Genomic DNA, 16,346 nt, shown 5'->3' with positions numbered 1-16,346 from the left:
TCCGCCCAATGCCTCGCAGCTGGAGAGACGCAGTCCCAGAGCTCGGCGACTTCACATACCCCGAGTTCTTCGACCGCCACCGAGGAAAAATCATCGACGAGTACCTCCGATACTACTGCCAGTTCCACAACAGAACACCCAGGTCGTCTCGCGATGTACAGTATCCGATCCGTCGCGGCGGCCGTGGCCCTCGCCTATTCGACTACAAGGAACAGCTGGAAGAGTTTGCTCTCATGTGCGTCCGGAACCGCATACCCCTCCGCAGCTGGGACGACATCGTGGCGCAGTTCCGGGGCGCAGGCCACGACCCCAGAGACCTCGGCTACCACAAGTACTACATCATCGACTGCTTCCTCTTCCACTGGAGCGAGTCTGTCTGCAAGGCCCGCGTCCAGCTGCAGATCTTCATGCCGAACGGGAGCGTCTCCGTGCACGGCACCAGGGGCTCGGTACATGTCACTGCTGAGATGCACAGCTCGAGGCCGAGCATCTCGAAGCGGTACATTGAGCGCATAGGTCTGAATCAACGAGTTGGCGAAGTTGTCTTTCTCGATTTTCGTGTCGTGGACACTAACTACATGGGAAATACCCAGCGGATGGCCTTTGAGGTGTTGGATGCGGAGGAGGCGATGGACATGTATGCGGACGGCGTATCGATGACCACTAATGTGGATCAGTGGACCATCCCGCGGCGGAATATTGACATTGGGGAGATCGAAATTCAGGAATTGGAGTGAGATGGATGGCCGCTAGAAGATCCCACCACATATCATAAAAGTGTACCGCAAATGACATCACAGTAGTCACGTATTTCAGAACAGCCCCTTCACCAGGCACCAAGTAATGATCAGAATCGCTTTGAATTTGGTATTACTTTGTATCCCTCGTAACCTTTTTGTCGTCATCATATCATACAATCATACCTTACAGACCAAGAGCCTTGACAATGGCCTTGCCGACACCGTGGGCAGAAGCGGGGTTCTGACCGGTGATGACAAGGCCATCAGTGATAACCTTCTCGCCCCAGGGCGCGTCGGCGATGGCGTACTGTCCGCCAACCTCCTTCATGCGGTCCTCGAGCAAAAAGTTCATCTCGGGGGTGAAGCCGGCCTGGTCCTCCTCGGTGTTGGAGAAACCGGTGACGTTCTTGCCCTTGATTAGGTACTCGCCGTCGTGGGTCTTGGCGTTGACGATGGCGCCGGGGCCGTGGCAGACAGCGGCGACGGGCTTGTTCTGGCCGGCAAAGTCGGCGATGAGCTTGAGCGACTCGTCGTCGAAGGCGAGGTCGAACATGGGGCCGTGGCCGCCCGGGTAGAAGATGGCGTCGAACTCGGAGGCCTTGCCGACGAACTCGGACAGCGGCCTGGTGTTCTCCCAGATCTCCTTGTGGTTCTCGAGGAAGTTCTTGGAGGAGGGGTCTTCGCCGAACATCTGGACGGAGACCTGGTCGAGGGGCGCGACGCCGCCCTTGGGGGAGGCGAAGGTCATCTCGACGCCGGCCTCCTTGAGGACATCGTAGGGGTGGGCGAGCTCAGGCTGGAGGGGGAAAGTCAGTTATGGCCGCGGTGTAAACGGTGATGATGTTGGGTTTGAGCTTACCAGGTACCAGCCAATGGGCTTGCCAGTCTTGGGGATCTTGTCGCAAGAGGTGAGAACGACGAGGACCTTCTTAGCGACCATTTTGACGGTTATTGTGGTTTGTTTGAGAGGATTGAAATAATGGAGTTGAGTGTATAGGGGTATCGTTGGGTATCAAAGCGTAAGAGAGTAGATATTGCTGGATTATTAGAATAGCTAGATGTCCTCCATGGCGGGGTGTCAAGCTCTTTTGTACTCGCATTCCCCGCCCCCGTAATCATCGATCCAGTTTCGAATGGTGGTCTGGCCATCACGGTAGAATTCCGCGCTCTCCAGCTTACCCCACCAACGTCAGGGGAGCTTCTAAGGTGTTGGTAAGAGTGGCATGGCATGGAAGAGAGCTTCACCCCGCCATGCAATTGGTCAGCTTGACGTCACACCGATGTGTTTTCCTTTTCCCGCTTGGCGTCTCTCCGTGGTCCAGATGGGCAGAGACAGTGACATGTGTCGGATCATGGAGCATGATTGACTCGCTCATCAGCCAGTAGGTCTCCACCGATTCCAGAAACAACACAAGCGCGGGTTTGCAAAATTTCTTCAGTCATCAATGCGGCATCACAGCGGGTTGCCAGGGCGAACTCCACACCCCGTTTTACAAAGCATGCGGACGATTAAACTCTCCGGCTGCTTCCATGCCCTGCCATGGCCTTGCCGTAACCAGCAATCTGCCATCCGGAGGGCCAGGGACCTGGGGGCGGGAGGAGGACGCCGAGTGGATGGACCGGCGAGAGCGAGTGGGGGGTTTCGGAGGGGGGGTCCAGAAGAGGGAACTGGGAGAGGAACACGAGGATTAAAGCCGATGGGGCGGCTCGTCATAACGCCGACGATCTGTGGCCTAGAAATTCTTCGAAAAGGAGCCCGTGTTCCGTTCCCCCGCGGATTTGATGCCGCTCCCGGCACGCATTCGCCGATCCATCGGCACACTTGGCACGGGGAGACCATCATTATCGGTTTCAAGGCCGTCATCAGGTGTGGATCTTTAGCACAACGGCCTCGGCATCTTTCTTCTCTTTTCTAAGCAAAGGAAGCGGTTACAAGCCGCACCGGGTCGTGCCGCGGTTCGCATGCATTGCGCAGTGTAATGTTGCCGCCGTTATTGCGGGATCATGTCACTTGCTCCCTCTCAGCGTTCCTGCGCTTTGTTAAAATTCAGTCGGACATGGTTCGTGTCGTGCATACATCTATCTAGATACTCTTGGGATGACAGCTATCACAACGTAGGTCGTGACCCGAGAACGAACAAGATGAACTCCGCAATTGGTGGAGTTCAACACCAACAAGATGCGACGAAAGCGTAACTTCAGACTCCGTGCTGGATGTACACAACGGTTGAAACATTCTTCCGGGCTACTCAAATCACGACATGGCGGCATTCTCTTCCCCTTCGTGCGGCTTTTGGCCCCAGACAGCCATACTTCAAATGGTCAGCTCGTTACCGCAAGGTAATCTGAAAGAAAAACTCACATCGTGAGATATGCGTGGATATTCCTATCCGCCATATCCCTTCGCACGTCGACTAGCAGCAGTTCAGCTTCCTCTCGAGTCCAACCTAGCACCTGCGTGAAGATCTTCATCGTGATGCCCTGAACGCCCTCGAGATTGTTGGTCATCTGCATCGCGCCGAGAATCTTCTGGTTCCGCCCCCGGGCCCACGGCGTAGACGGCACTGCGAACTTCCTCTGCTGGACGTTCGTGAACCCCGCGGCAGTCATCTTCGCCGCGAACCCAAACGGCGACAACGCATCGCGCCCGGCCCGACGGATGCCCTCGAGCAGATGGTCATTCCACCGCCGCAGCGCCGTGCCCTCCAGACTCCCGTCGACAGCCCGGAAGTCGATCACCGTCTCCTGAAACTCGACCCAGCCCCCGGGGTTGAGGCTGTCATAGATCTGGCCGAACAGCTTGGGAAAGTCAAATATGGACGTGCACATGTACCGGCCGTGGACGTAGTCGAACTTTTGCCCGTACATCCACTCGTCCTCGGCGTCGTCGATCTCAAAGCGGCAGTTCGCGGGCACGTACTCGGGCTGGATGGGGCTCAGGTCGCTCCCGAGCACCTCCGACTCGGGGTTCTGGTCGGCGAACTCGATGGCCCAGATGCCCGTCCCCGTGCCGATGTCGAGCACCCGGTGGGGCTTGTCCACGGGCGCCAGCCCGAGTTGACCGTCGAGAATGCGGAGTGCGATGGCGTGTTGCAGATCTAAACGGCCTTGCTCTTGCTGCAGGATTTCGCATGTCAGAAGTCGGCGTGATAGACGTCTTCTAAACTAAAACTTGCCATACCTCATCGTTCGGGAGGAAGTACTCTGCTCAACGTCAGCGGGCAATCCCACATCGACAAGATCGAACGACACTTACTCCCTTCCTTGTACCTATGATACGTCCGACCAAACTCCTCGACGAAGCGGTAAAGACTCGAAGCGACCGACGCAGACGACGAAGCCCGCCCTCCATCAATCCCCAGAGCCGAGTCGGCGTCGCTCATGTCCGAGTCTATGCTGAGCTCAACAGACGACGCGGAGGTGCTCGGCACATGCGTAGATTCCACCTCGTCCTGCTCCGTGAAAGACGCTATGCTCGTTCGTGGCACGTCGTCTCGTCCCGCCGGGTACTCAGACGGCGCATCGCCGTTCCGATCCGCCGATACCTGCGCCGGTGCGACCCGGTCATCGGCCCCGCCCCACGCACTCAAACTCTCCATCGTTGTGAAATGGCTCGTCTCGGCTGTCACAGGCTCTGAAAGTCTCTCAAGGTTCCAACTCAGTGTAATCGACGATAAAAGGTCGAGCTCCGCGTCAGTTTATGAGGGTCGCGATGGCATCGTGCGGCTGAAATGCGACCGCAACGATGGCTACCACCTAACATCTCCAGTGAGCAGGCGGGCTACTGGTCGACGCCATGGCGTCAGAAGGTCATCTTCCCATCAGCCATTTGCAGCCCGGGAGCTGCTGTTGGTCCAACCGTAGCCTAGGTTCCAGACTGTCATCGACTCAATGCTTTGGGACGGGATCGTATCTAAGCGGGCGAATGGTCGGCTGCATTTGGAGAAGTGTGTCACTTCCTTGGCCGCGCTAGACGTAGCGCCAAATGATCTTCCTGGTAGCTGGGAGGGTTGTTTCTTTTTTCAGTTGATCGTGCATTCGGCAATGAGTGACCCCTGATCTTCAAGCATGAACATATACGTTCCCAAGACATATGGGCCGACGGGACCTGGCCCTCCTGTATTTGTGGCGGCTGTGAAATTTCGCCATGGTGTTTATTTGGTCTATTCTTCAAGTGCCAAGTCGATCTCGCTCAAAGAACAACAATCGATCAGATCTAGCTAAGCCAGTGCTTATCCCAAGCCACAGCCTACCGCGCCAGACCTCATCCACTTCTAAAACGGCATGGGCAATTTCGGAACATACATCTCCTCAAGATACTGCACCTCCTCCTCGCTCAACTTCACCTCCAAAGCCCCAAGCGCCTGGTCAATCCTCTCCCGCGTCTCCAGCCCGCAAATCGGCATGCACCCTTTCGAAATCAGCCATGCCTGCGCGACCTGGGCCATCGCGACCCCCTTCCTGGCCGCGAGCTCCTCCACCCGCCCAACAATCGCCTTGTCGGCGCCGTTCTCGACGCCGCGGAAGAGCATCTGGAGAAACGGATCCTTCTGCTCCCGGGAATCGGAGCGGTCGGTCCACGGGTGCGCGAGGACGCCGGCCGCGAGGGGCGACCACGGGAAGAGGCCAACGCTGGCGGCGTTGCAGTACGGGTTCATCTCGCGCTCCTCTTCGCGGTAGAGGAGGTTGTAGAGGCCCTGCATCGAGATGAACTGGTGCCAGCCGTTCTGCTTCGCGACGTTCTGGAGCATCTGGAACTCCCAGGCTGCCATCTGTACATCTGCTAGTCAGCGATTATCACGAAGGGCGGTGGGAGACTGTCCAGGTAGGTAAGGATGTGAAGACTGACCGAACTAGCACCAATGTACCGCACTTTCCCGCTCTCCATAACGTCATTCAGCGCCTTCATGATCTCCTCCGGCGGTACATCGCGGTCCATGCGATGGATCTGCAGCACGTCGATATACGTCCCCAGCCTCTCGACGCTGCGGTCCACAGCGTCAAGAATATGCTTCCGCGACAACCCGACCTGGTTGACGCGCGGGCCGTCGTTGCTGGTCAGGTTGGCCGGATCGATGGGGCCCCGCTCGTCGTCGACAAACTGGAAGCACTTGGACATGACGACGAGCTTCGAGCGCGGGATGTTGTACTCCCGGATGGCGGCGCCGACGATCTCCTCGGAGCGGCCGTTCGAGTAGGTGTCGGCGACGTCCCAGGTGTTGATGCCCCGGTCGAAGGCGTACTTGAGGATGGGGAGGGCCTCGGCCTGGTCGAGGAGCCATGGTTGCCAGTTCTTGTCGCCGAAGCTCATGCAGCCGAGGATAATCTGGGAGACTTTGAGGCCGGACTTGCCGACGCTGGACGGAGATGGCCTTTTAGTGACCTTCTCACGGCAAAGGTTGTGGAATTACTTACCGGACGTATTTCATCGATGGTTCCGCCATGGCGAGATTTCGAGTGTAGTCTTGAAGTTTGTTTACAAAGATGAGGAGACTTTGAGAGGTGACTGTGTGCAAGACGAAGCTCGAGGATAGATGGGTTCATCCGGCGGCTCGTATTTATACGTGGACTGTGAATCCTCATTCCGGTCTCCGTGGTCGTTGACTCGGTCTCGGTACGAAACATGACGGCATCTAGACATTCCACCCAGATGCCGTGAGCACTGATCGATGCCCGGGGCCAGCTCCGGGTCAGGTCCACAAAATAATCCAAGTGCATTAGCGCCGTCCCGCATCTGGAGATAAGGAAGGTTGCTGACATCCCGGGACATGGGTGTCCCATCTGTAGGACGAGGTATATCCTAAGAGAACCTTGAGAGGTCATAAAACTTACTCGCCGCAGCTTGGCCGGCTTGTTACTACGGCTCGGCCTTGAATAAGTTAAGGATATCAAAGACTGCATTTGCGGTTGCATTATTCACTCGCTCGGGATATTCACCTTCGGCCTATGAAAACTTATACGTCGTACTTCATAAATGATCCTTCTTTCCCCTCGCCTAGATCTCCAGTAATTAGTCGCCTCCAGCATCTCAGGGCACCCCCGCGTCAAGAACCCCCATTTCCGAAAGAAGGCCTCATTGGCTTCCCACGCCATACAATTCCACGACTGACCCCAGACGATGAGTGACGGCCTGCCAGCCAAGTCTTCATCCTTCACCTCGAGAATATCGGCACACAGCTGATCGTCGTCCAATAAGCCAGAGTCCATCCCAAGCAGCACGTTATCGCGGAAGACTGGGAAGGGGAAGAGGTCGATCCAGGGGTGGTGGAGGACTGTCCTCTGCAGGTTCGTCGGACGAAGGCTCTCGCGGCCGGGTGTCGTCAAATCAAAGTTCTCTAGCTCCAGAGGTCCGCTCAGGTTATATGGAGAAACGAAGTCATCGCGGCAGAGGCCTTGTGGGGGAAACCCCATGGCGGCGGCGTTGTGGGCTAGGGCTGCGAGGACGCGCAGGCGGATGAGGACGTGCAGTGCCGACGGCCGCGGCGCGTGGAGCGAGTAGCCCTCATACACTTCTTTGACGCGGCTTTGGGCAAGAGAAAGTCTTTGGGGGCATTTGATAAGAGCACATCCGTCGAGGAGGGTCGCTAGGATGCTGTCTTGGCCCGGAGCTGCCAGCGACGAGTGCTGACCATCGCAGTCTACGGTGGGTTGTTTCCTTCTTCTACCTGCTTTGGAGTAAGGCTTATGAAAGTGACGAGGCCCTGGGACTTACTGACGATAAGCACGCTGATTTAGTTTGTTTTGCAGCTTCTTTCTACGGTTCTGGTCGGAGATGCCGGTCCAGACGTCGGCGGGTTCCCATACATCGCATAGCATGATGGCAAGGGTTTCGTTATTCAACGTCTTTGGTGGCGAAACTTTTATATAACTCTGCGAAGTAAAATCTCAAAGTCCATACCGAAATTCGTTGACATCGTTCCAAAGGGAAGAGAGAAGGAAACGACCTCCCCCCGCGAACGCTGAAGAGGGTTAGGTGAGGCCGGGCGGGAGTGGGGCCTGCTGACCGGCGTTTTCGGGGATACTGCAGTAGGTCCACCCGGGCAAAAAATGCTACACCGCAGCGATCCAACCGTTTGAAGACTTCTCCCAAAAGTCAAAAGGGAGAACACAGCTTAAAGAAGCCTCCTTCACACTCAAGAGCAAAAAGTTTGGACGAACAGGGAATCGAACCCTGGACCACTCACATGCTAAGCGAGTATTATACCACTAAACCATTCGCCCGAATGATGATTTCGCCCGGACTTGAACCGGAGACCTTCAGTGTGTTAGACTGACGTGATAACCAACTACACCACGAAACCAGTGATTGTTGAAGATCGAAGTGGAAAAGAGGAATATAAAGGTTGGACGGTGTTGTGGGTGGGTAGGGCAGGGCATGGCGGGGCTGGATGTCTTCATTTCGTGGTTGCATGCGTCGGCGAGAAGTGAATGCGGGGCAAGCCATTAGGGTGAATGGGGACGAAAGAAAAAAGCCAGTGTAGCCAGTGTTCTTGATTCGCTATGATAAGTAAGGTCTCTTCAATCAGTCTCAGACGAAAGGCATATCCCGGTTTCTCGAAAATTCCAACACCCATAGTAGGATTGGCACCGAGGACCGAGACGAAAAAGATTCTTCGGTCCTCCGAAATGCTGGTGGTGTGGGGCCTTGTTCGGGTCCGGCGCAGGTGCCGGGGTTGCCGTGTGCGGCTTTGAGCTGTGTTGGGCAAGTATTCGGCGGGTTCTCGCCGTCCATAAGCATTGTCAGCTTTATAGGAGTTAAGCGAGTGCGAAGAGCTGTAGTTACCAATGACAGGTAAGAATCAAACCCGCAAAACGTTATGAGTGTGGCTGTGACGGGTTCGGCAGGCAACAAGCTTAAAGTGCTAAAGCATTAGCTGAGTTGAGTATGCAGAGCGTGGTCGCCTCGGCTTGGCATTCGGGGCAGAGCATGTCGACAGTGATCTCAGGGTCCACTGCCACACTTTGTTACGCATCGTATGGTTAATTCAGCTGGGAGTTACGTTAACTGTCTGTTTGTCCGATTCGTGATGTAAGTGATTTCGTTCGAACGGAGGTTCATCTCAAACTTGCGATGACAAGAGAATAGACTTTAGGGAGGCATTCCTCTTGGGTACCAAACCCTGCCATCCAGTCTGAATGGGCTGTCGCGTTTTCTATTCCCCTTTTAGCTAAACTATTCATCGTATCTCCATCAAGAATTCGAGGTTTTCATGTTGCCTCCTACTGTTCTCGATCAGTTAAATCATCACCGCAGCCATTGCTAGCTAGTGGGACTTCGGCGCCTAAAGTAGGACTTGGCAACATCACAACGCACCCAATCTTACGGGACTTGCTCATGCCTACTGGTCCAAGACTTAGTACAACAACAGCCACGCAGATCTCGTCAGCAAGGCTAAGGTGTAGAATTCAATCTGCTATCGGACTGATCCCGCACGGCGGTCTCATTGGACGAGATACACGCTCTCGCACCCGAACCCCCGGCGTTCGCACTCGCTTAATCCCAATTCTGTGGGGCCCCAGCTGCCTCCGGGCGCCGAAGGATCAAGGGGTCCACACCCCGATCTGCCCCTCCGAGTGGCAGTGATGGGAGGACTCCAGTCCAGGCAATCGGTCTGTAAACAGCTTGAAAAGAATGATTTTGCTCCTGGCTATATTTTATGATGAAAGTGCTAGGACTGGTTGGAATATTAAAGCACCGACACATACAGAAACACCATCCTCGATACCCTAGAGATACATAGACGGACGGTTCTTCACTTACACCAGAGTCCCACACAATGGCAGAGCGCGCATTCCGCTTCCGCGACGGCGTCGCCATCGCCCAGATCGCCGTCTTTTCCGTCTTCCTCGTCTTTGGTGTTCTCTTCAAGCTCCAAAAGAGAATGGGCTGGTTCGGCGTCTCCTTCATCTCGACAATACGCATCGTCGGCGCGGGCTGCATGCTAGGCACCATGTTCAATGACTCGAGGGGCCTCTGGGCGACCATTTTTGTCTGCGAATCTTTGGGACTTGTGCTTCTTACGTTTGTGTTGCTGGATCTCTTAAAGAGAGTGTAAGTTGCCCGTCCATCTTTGGTTGATACGACCTTCGCATGCTAACTTGGTGCTTCTTTCAGAAACCATTTCGTACAGGTCCTCACGCCGTGGCACTTCCGCATTCCGGAGCTCATCTGCTGGGCTGGCGTCGCTATATCCATCGCCGACTACGTTGTCGCCAGCAAGAAGACGGAGAACGCCATGGCGCCCGGGTCGTTGACCAAAGCCGGGGTGGGCCTCTTTGCCGCGCTCTACTTCTGGGGTGTCCTCCTTTACGTCTGGTTGGCTCAGAAGTGGAAACTGGTCCCCGAAGGCGAGAAGAGGTCCATGATCGGCTTCGGCGCATCTTTCCCCTTCATGGTCGTCCGTATCGCGTATACGATTGCGTATGTCAGTACTGGAGATGAGAAGTTCAGCGCCGTGAAGGGGGATACGGCGACATATCTTGGCATGACTGTCTTGATGGAGTTTGCGATCCTAGGGGTTGTGGTCTGGACCATTATGGGTCTGGAAAGGCTGCATGTGCACGAGAAGGTTGGGCAGGGCGAGGATAAAGGGGCTAGTATGGATGACTTGGTTGGGTCGAGGTCAAGGAGTCGCGAAGAAGGGTTGAACACAGCACATGGAGAGCGGAGGGTATAGACGTATATAATCGTGGCCATGTGTTTTGAAACCATTCAGATAAGATACCCGAAGCCTTACAGCTTTTTACTTCTTCTATTCTTCAGCATTCTGCGTTGTCAACGAGACACTGTCAAGTTTCTGCAGTGACCGCCTCAAGCTACCGTTCCTTTGGTCGGTGGAGGTCGGGCATCACCGTGCAAGGGCATTTCCTAGATTCTGTTAGCATTCACTCCAGCAATGGGCATTAAACAATGTAGACACCAACCGATGAGAGAAAAAGCGATCCAGATGCTTGTCTGTAGCGGAAGCTTGGGTGGGCACCATCTAGGGTAACATCAGCTCACATACCCTAAAATAATTTGCATGCTTAATCAGTGTGAATCGAGTACTCACAATGACCCAGGAAGCTTCAAGAAGGAGCACCAGTATACCCAAGGTGCTGCATACGCGGCACCAAAAAGCACGACTCCAGCCAATCCCCTTGACCACCTGTCGTCCACACGTCTGTCTCTTCTCCAATGTAACGGTATAGCGAAGAAGGCGGTGCCGAACAGCAAGGCAGGCGCGAATGCCATGAAGAACACATTACCCTCCATATGTTTCTTGATGATTGAATTGGGAAAGCGATCCTAAGTAAACCCTATGAACACAGCAGAGATAAGGTGGAGTATCATCTCTGCCACGACCGTACTACAGTAAGAGTCGAGCTAGACATATTCCTTCTCCAAGGGCTCCGTTGCGTCCGTTTCAGTCGTCTGAGTCTCAGAGGACCTTCCGTCACAAGCATCATCAGCATTCGTGAGCACAGCGCTAGAGGGCTCTGTGCTTTGCTCCTTCTCCTTTCCTTTGTCAACTGGCTTGTAAGTGGACCAGTCGCTGGTTCGTACAATAACAAAGACCCGGAAGAAAGTCACCAGAACCATGTTCATACGCGAACGGGAAGAATACAGGGCAAAGATGATTGCGAAAGACAGATGATCGTATCCCTCGGTATTGACCACTACGAGACTTGCGAAGAGATTCCCGAGAAACGTCATCGAGAAGCCCACCAACCATGAATACCACACGGAGCTGCAACGTCGTGAGGGTTTGTCAGGGAGTTTGCCCAAGAATCCGCATGTGATCTTCTTGAGAATTGGTCTGCAGCAGATGATTACCGCGATGACTCCAGACACGACATCCGATATAACGAAGGAGTTGATGATCTCGCCCATAGATGGGCATTGGCCGTCCGACACGCTGCTGTTGCTGCTCGGGGCGATGATCCACTCGACCGGGATAGGAGGAAGCTCTTCTGGATCAGATGTCCCATCGCGTATGGCACCATATAAGGCGGTATTTCTAAGAAGCAACCATGTGATATAGCTGGGCTCGAACTGACCTGCTGGTTTGGCGTTCGAAGGGAGACCGTTGCCAGCTCCCTTCGGGGTGTTTTTTGTTTCCTTTGGGATTACTGGGACCGGCCCTGGTAACTAAAGAAGTAACGCCCATGACCGAAGACGATGAGAGGAAGAGCTGGTGAATTATCTTGATGGTTGAACCCAGAGACCCAGACCACATCACGATCCACGGGGCCGAGATCCTTATAATATCTAGCCATCACAGCCTGTTCTCTTGGTCAGGTATAGGTTGTGCCTTGTCATACAAGTTCGGTTATCATTGGCCATGTTTCTTGCAGACGCTTCGTGTCTGGTTAAACGGTCTCAGCCGAGTACAGACACTCCATGAAGTGGTTTGCGCAGTCGAGGCTCGGCAAGCCCAGCCACGCCCTTCATTCACTTGGCGCCAATTTGACCTTCTGTTACTCTTTTTGGCATAGCAAAGACTCCCTTGGAGTTGTTCCACCCAACCGTTCTTTTCGCGTGATTTCAAGCTGCTGTCGTTCGACTTTTAAGTCATTTCTTGTTCGGTGCGCAAGCCTCCATGAATGCCATGCAGTGGGTGCTCTGCTATGGAGGCTGATCTAATGCTCTCGCAATATCATTCAATCTCCCCAATGTGGATTGAATGAAGCAGCATCATGACAAATTCGATCACATCTTCAAATGAGAGAGCAGCGTGTGAGAAACCTGGGCCTCGGGCCCATTGCCGAGGGTGTCGACGGCAAGTGTACGGATGCCCGACCTTGTTGTCCATCTGACATGGCGCGCGACACCCAATGTCGAGCAAAGAAACACGACGGCATTCATGCTCGCTAGGAGACCCATTGATGAATCAGAATCTTTTATTTGAAAGGTGACACAGAGCTGTATTGACAGCATGAGCTTGTCGCTGTCAAAGCTTAGTCCACGTCGTCAATTAAACCCACTAAATCCAGGAACTTTCCATGGGCAAGTGCGACCCCGTCAGGTACTTTCCCGTCAAGTGTAGGGTACCCCGTCCGCTGTAGCTTCCGCAGCTAGGGGTCTCCACCACACCTCGTCAGTGAAGGTACCCCAACTTTTCAGCCTCGCGTCCAACTTCAATCCCGCACCTCGAACGGCGACTCGTCGCAACCTCACCACCCGTCGAACCACCCCCAAACAAGCGACGCGATGGCGGCCCAAGACGCGCCAAAGCTCCTGTGGAATCCCGACAACGTCAAAGACGTCGCCGAGTCCGTCGGCATCCCGAACCTCAACGACGAAGCTCTGCGCTGCCTCACCCAGGATGTCGAGTACCGAATCGGCCAGGTCCTCGTCGAGGCCCTGCGCTTCATGCGCGCTGCTCGCCGCACCACTCTGACCGTCAACGACATCAGTACCGCCCTCAAAGTTCTTAACATCGAGCCTTTGTACGGATACGACTCGACGCGTCCGCTGCGATTCGGCGAGGCTAGCCTCGGCCCTGGCCAACCGCTGTTCTACATCGAGGACGAGGAGGTCGATTTCGAGAAGCTCATCAACGCGCCCCTGCCCAAGGTGCCGCGCGACATGAGCTTCACAGGTGCGCCTTCCTTCTCTTTTGTCTGTCTACTCCAGCTAAACTTGTATCGTCAGCACACTGGCTCGCAATCGAAGGCGTACAACCATCCATCCCCCAGAACCCTACGACAGCCGAATCCCGGTCGCAAGAACTCGTCCCCAAGGGCCCCGGTGCTAACCCCGCCCTGGCCGCCCTTGCCGGCAACGACTCCATCTCTTTCCGACCCGCCGTCAAGCACGTTGTTTCTAAGGAACTCATCCTCTACTTCGAAAAGGTCCAGAACGCCATCCTCGACGACAATCCAGACGAGGAAGTTGGGCGTCTCCGCCAGGCCGCTCTTGCCTCCGTCCGCGACGACCCCGGTCTGCACCAGCTGATCCCCTACTTTATCAACTTCGTCGCGAACCAAGTCACCCACCGCCTCGACGATGTCTTCATCCTTCGCCAGTCCATGGAGCTGACGCTGGCTCTCATCCAAAACAAGAAGCTCTTCCTCGATCCCTACGCCAACTCTATTGCCGCCCCCGTGTTGACCTGCATCCTCAGCCGCAAGATCGGCGCCGAGGACGGCTCTGATGCGGTGAAGGAGCAGTACAAGCTACGCGAGTTCTCAGCGTCGCTGCTCGGCGAGATTGCGCGGAAGTACTCGGCCTCCAACAACCTCCTCAGACCCAAGCTCGTGCGCACGTGTCTGAAGTTTTTCATGGACCCTGATAAGCCCCCCGCTGCGCACTTTGGCGCCATCTCCGGTGTCGCGTCAGCTGGCGGTCCTGAAGCGGTACGGGTGCTTGTGCTTAAGTGTCTGAGGCCGTACCACGACAACATCCTCCAGCCGTTAAAGGAGAAGGGCGAGGGGATCGACTTTGAGATGCTGGTCGGTGGCATTCTGAAAGCAATCAGCACCATGGCCGAGAGCGACAAGACCCCCGTCAACGGCGTGAACGGCAGCGTCGACAACTATGCTACTGAGCTCAACGAATTTATCGGCCCCATTCTCGGCGCTCGTGTGCTCAGCTCAGGGAACTCGAGGGTGATCCGACAGATTTTGGATGCCCGAAACATCGAATAGGATCGATATGTGGTACACGGTCAACCGATGACCCCGAGATCAATGTGAGGGTACATTCGAGTGATTAAATATCTGGGAGGCGCATCGGCGTTTGGGATGGACATGGTAAAACAGGATTAGGAGGCATACCACTTTAGTTTGCGACCTGATGTAGATAATTGATCACGGGTCTCTAACCCTCGGTCCTGCTGCCCTCACCCTCCGAACTTCGGAGTCGATCGCGTGCCACCAATACTCGCATGTTTCGTGAACGGGAACAATGGATTAACTTGTTTGATACTCAAGGGAACTCATTTTACAGCTTCCAGTCTATACAATCCCCCCGCCTTAAGCAGAGGGGGGAGGGCCTTGCGCCAGACAATCTTCCAGCAGAGTGCCATCCGATCAGAACTCCAATCGCCGTCTCCCACCATCAACACACACATACACTTTCCGCCCTCCTGCGTTTCTTTCCTCGTCCCCGATTACCACCCCTCGTCCATCATCCCCTCAACCCAAAACCGACTTCTTACCCCCTTACCACGCAAAAGCCAGACCGAGCGCCGACACAAGCGACGTGGACCAGATAACCCAGCCCCACTTGTTGATCTCGGGCTTGGCGAAGCCGAGCGCGAAGTCGTACGTCAGGTGGCGGATGCCGTTAAAGAAGTGGAAGGTGAAGGGCCAGGCGACGAGGAACTTGAGGCCGGCCTTGAGGGCGACGGGCGCCGCGGCGGCGGCGGAGACGAGCGAGGCGGCCTCGACGTGCCAGCCGAGCAGCGGCGCAACGAGGTAGGTGCCGAAGTAGACGTAGAAGGCGGCGGAGAGGCCGCCGCCGGTGATGCGCGTCCAGATGGAGGCGCCGAACCACGTCTGCTCCATCTTGTAGATTGTCAGGTGCGGGGAGATGGGGCGGTGCAGGCGCTGCTTGGCGAGGATCTCGTTGCCGTCCGCGACGGAGACCTTGGCGGTTGCGACGGGGCTGTTTGGGGCAGGAGGGTTAGCATCGTGGTTCGTGGGGGAATCACATGTGTTGGAGGTTTTAAGGTTCCAGGCTCTGGGTGTGAGGGAATAGTTTCGAGGGATTATCGACGGGGGGGAGTAGTTTGCGTACCGGATCTGCGTCGTGGACATGCTGGAGGCGACGACGGCCTTGGGAATCTGGGAGTTGAAGAAGACGGAGGGCTTTCCTGCCGCTGTCATGCCAATCGCCATCGTCAGCAATTCGTTCTCCCCTCGAACTTTCCCGCAGGAGACTTCAATGATGTAAACGCACCTCGGCGCAGGGCCGACACGCCCACCCGCTGCGCAATCATGTTGGCTGAATGTACTCGAGTCGTTTCGTTGCTCTTAAGATCGAAGTTCGGGTCGCGGTCGCGGGTGGTTCGTTTCGCGGGGGATTGGAGCGGCTCGGGCGTGGGTGAGGCTGCAAAAAAGTGTTGATGTCAAGCTTTCCCACAGACACACCCAAGGATTCAATGGCAGCAGCAGGCGCTCCAGTGGAACCCGACCAGACACGGGAATCCCCTCGGCTTTTCGGCTGCGATCGACCAATCAGCGCAGACTACTTCCTAAGCTGCAGTGCCCACGTGATCCCTGGCCATCGGAAAGGTGCTCAAGGTGGGTGGATCATATCTTAGCTAAGCACGCATCGAAGCACAGACCACCCGAAAAATTCTGGCTGTGCCTCAAAACGCCAGCAACCTGGAGGAGTTCTTTTCCCTTTCTTCTTCTTTTTCTCTCTTCAGATAGATAATGGCCTCCCGCCGCAGTACACCTAATGGCGAAAGCTCTTCCCTTGGGAAGGGTTGGAGCTGATGAAAGACACTGCTGGTAAGCCTTTGGGCTATGGGGGGACCAGAGAGTAATTCTGGGAATGGATCCTTTCGTTGATCTCGGTTCTGGTTGAATCCCGTCTGGAAACCGTTTCATTTATGGGTATCTACATACTTTCGCCTGATGACTTTTTTTTTGTGATGTGCGTACTATGCCGTA

The 16,346-nt window shown here is 55.2% G+C and overlaps 7 protein-coding genes across 7 annotated transcripts; 2 read left to right on the top strand and 5 right to left on the bottom strand.

Annotated features, from left to right (window-relative positions):
• Positions 1-924: 924 nt before the first annotated feature.
• GLX3-0 (Glyoxalase 3) lies at positions 925-1,680 on the bottom strand (the record flags this gene model as incomplete). The annotated part of the gene is made up of 2 exons (XM_037319349.1): positions 925-1,536; positions 1,600-1,680. 2 exons carry the CDS (start codon positions 1,678-1,680, stop codon positions 925-927), a joined length of 693 nt encoding a protein of 230 aa, XP_037180791.1.
• A 1,314-nt stretch (positions 1,681-2,994) lies between these two features.
• laeA-7 (Secondary metabolism regulator laeA) lies at positions 2,995-4,339 on the bottom strand (the record flags this gene model as incomplete). The annotated part of the gene is made up of 4 exons (XM_037319348.1): positions 2,995-3,052; positions 3,103-3,857; positions 3,922-3,944; positions 3,997-4,339. 4 exons carry the CDS (start codon positions 4,337-4,339, stop codon positions 2,995-2,997), a joined length of 1,179 nt encoding a protein of 392 aa, XP_037180798.1.
• Positions 4,340-5,014: 675 nt separating this feature from the next.
• Positions 5,015-6,184, bottom strand: vrdA-1 (Versiconal hemiacetal acetate reductase; the record flags this gene model as incomplete). The annotated part of the gene is made up of 3 exons (XM_037319347.1): positions 5,015-5,512; positions 5,590-6,097; positions 6,156-6,184. The coding sequence occupies 3 exons, from the start codon at positions 6,182-6,184 to the stop codon at positions 5,015-5,017; spliced, it is 1,035 nt and encodes a 344-aa protein (XP_037180797.1).
• A 510-nt stretch (positions 6,185-6,694) lies between these two features.
• CGCA056_v004091 (uncharacterized protein) lies at positions 6,695-7,556 on the bottom strand (the record flags this gene model as incomplete). The annotated part of the gene is made up of 3 exons (XM_037319346.1): positions 6,695-6,735; positions 6,851-7,401; positions 7,453-7,556. The coding sequence occupies 3 exons, from the start codon at positions 7,554-7,556 to the stop codon at positions 6,695-6,697; spliced, it is 696 nt and encodes a 231-aa protein (XP_037180796.1).
• A 1,961-nt stretch (positions 7,557-9,517) lies between these two features.
• On the top strand, positions 9,518-10,417 carry CGCA056_v004090 (uncharacterized protein; the record flags this gene model as incomplete). Its single annotated transcript, XM_037319345.1, has 2 exons — positions 9,518-9,792; positions 9,856-10,417. The coding sequence occupies 2 exons, from the start codon at positions 9,518-9,520 to the stop codon at positions 10,415-10,417; spliced, it is 837 nt and encodes a 278-aa protein (XP_037180795.1).
• A 2,516-nt stretch (positions 10,418-12,933) lies between these two features.
• Positions 12,934-14,372, top strand: taf6 (Transcription initiation factor TFIID subunit 6; the record flags this gene model as incomplete). The annotated part of the gene is made up of 2 exons (XM_037319344.1): positions 12,934-13,324; positions 13,378-14,372. The coding sequence occupies 2 exons, from the start codon at positions 12,934-12,936 to the stop codon at positions 14,370-14,372; spliced, it is 1,386 nt and encodes a 461-aa protein (XP_037181713.1).
• Positions 14,373-14,888: 516 nt separating this feature from the next.
• On the bottom strand, positions 14,889-15,667 carry CGCA056_v004088 (Succinate dehydrogenase cytochrome B subunit; the record flags this gene model as incomplete). The annotated part of the gene is made up of 3 exons (XM_037319343.1): positions 14,889-15,333; positions 15,466-15,547; positions 15,628-15,667. The coding sequence occupies 3 exons, from the start codon at positions 15,665-15,667 to the stop codon at positions 14,889-14,891; spliced, it is 567 nt and encodes a 188-aa protein (XP_037181714.1).
• Positions 15,668-16,346: the final 679 nt, after the last annotated feature.

Source organism: Colletotrichum aenigma (genome assembly GCF_013390185.1).
Source record: "Colletotrichum aenigma strain Cg56 chromosome Unknown KSG_Cg56_contig03, whole genome shotgun sequence".
NCBI lineage: Eukaryota > Fungi > Ascomycota > Sordariomycetes > Glomerellales > Glomerellaceae > Colletotrichum > Colletotrichum aenigma.
Note: the sequence above shows the minus strand (reverse complement) of the source record. Positions and strands in the feature narration are given on the sequence as shown.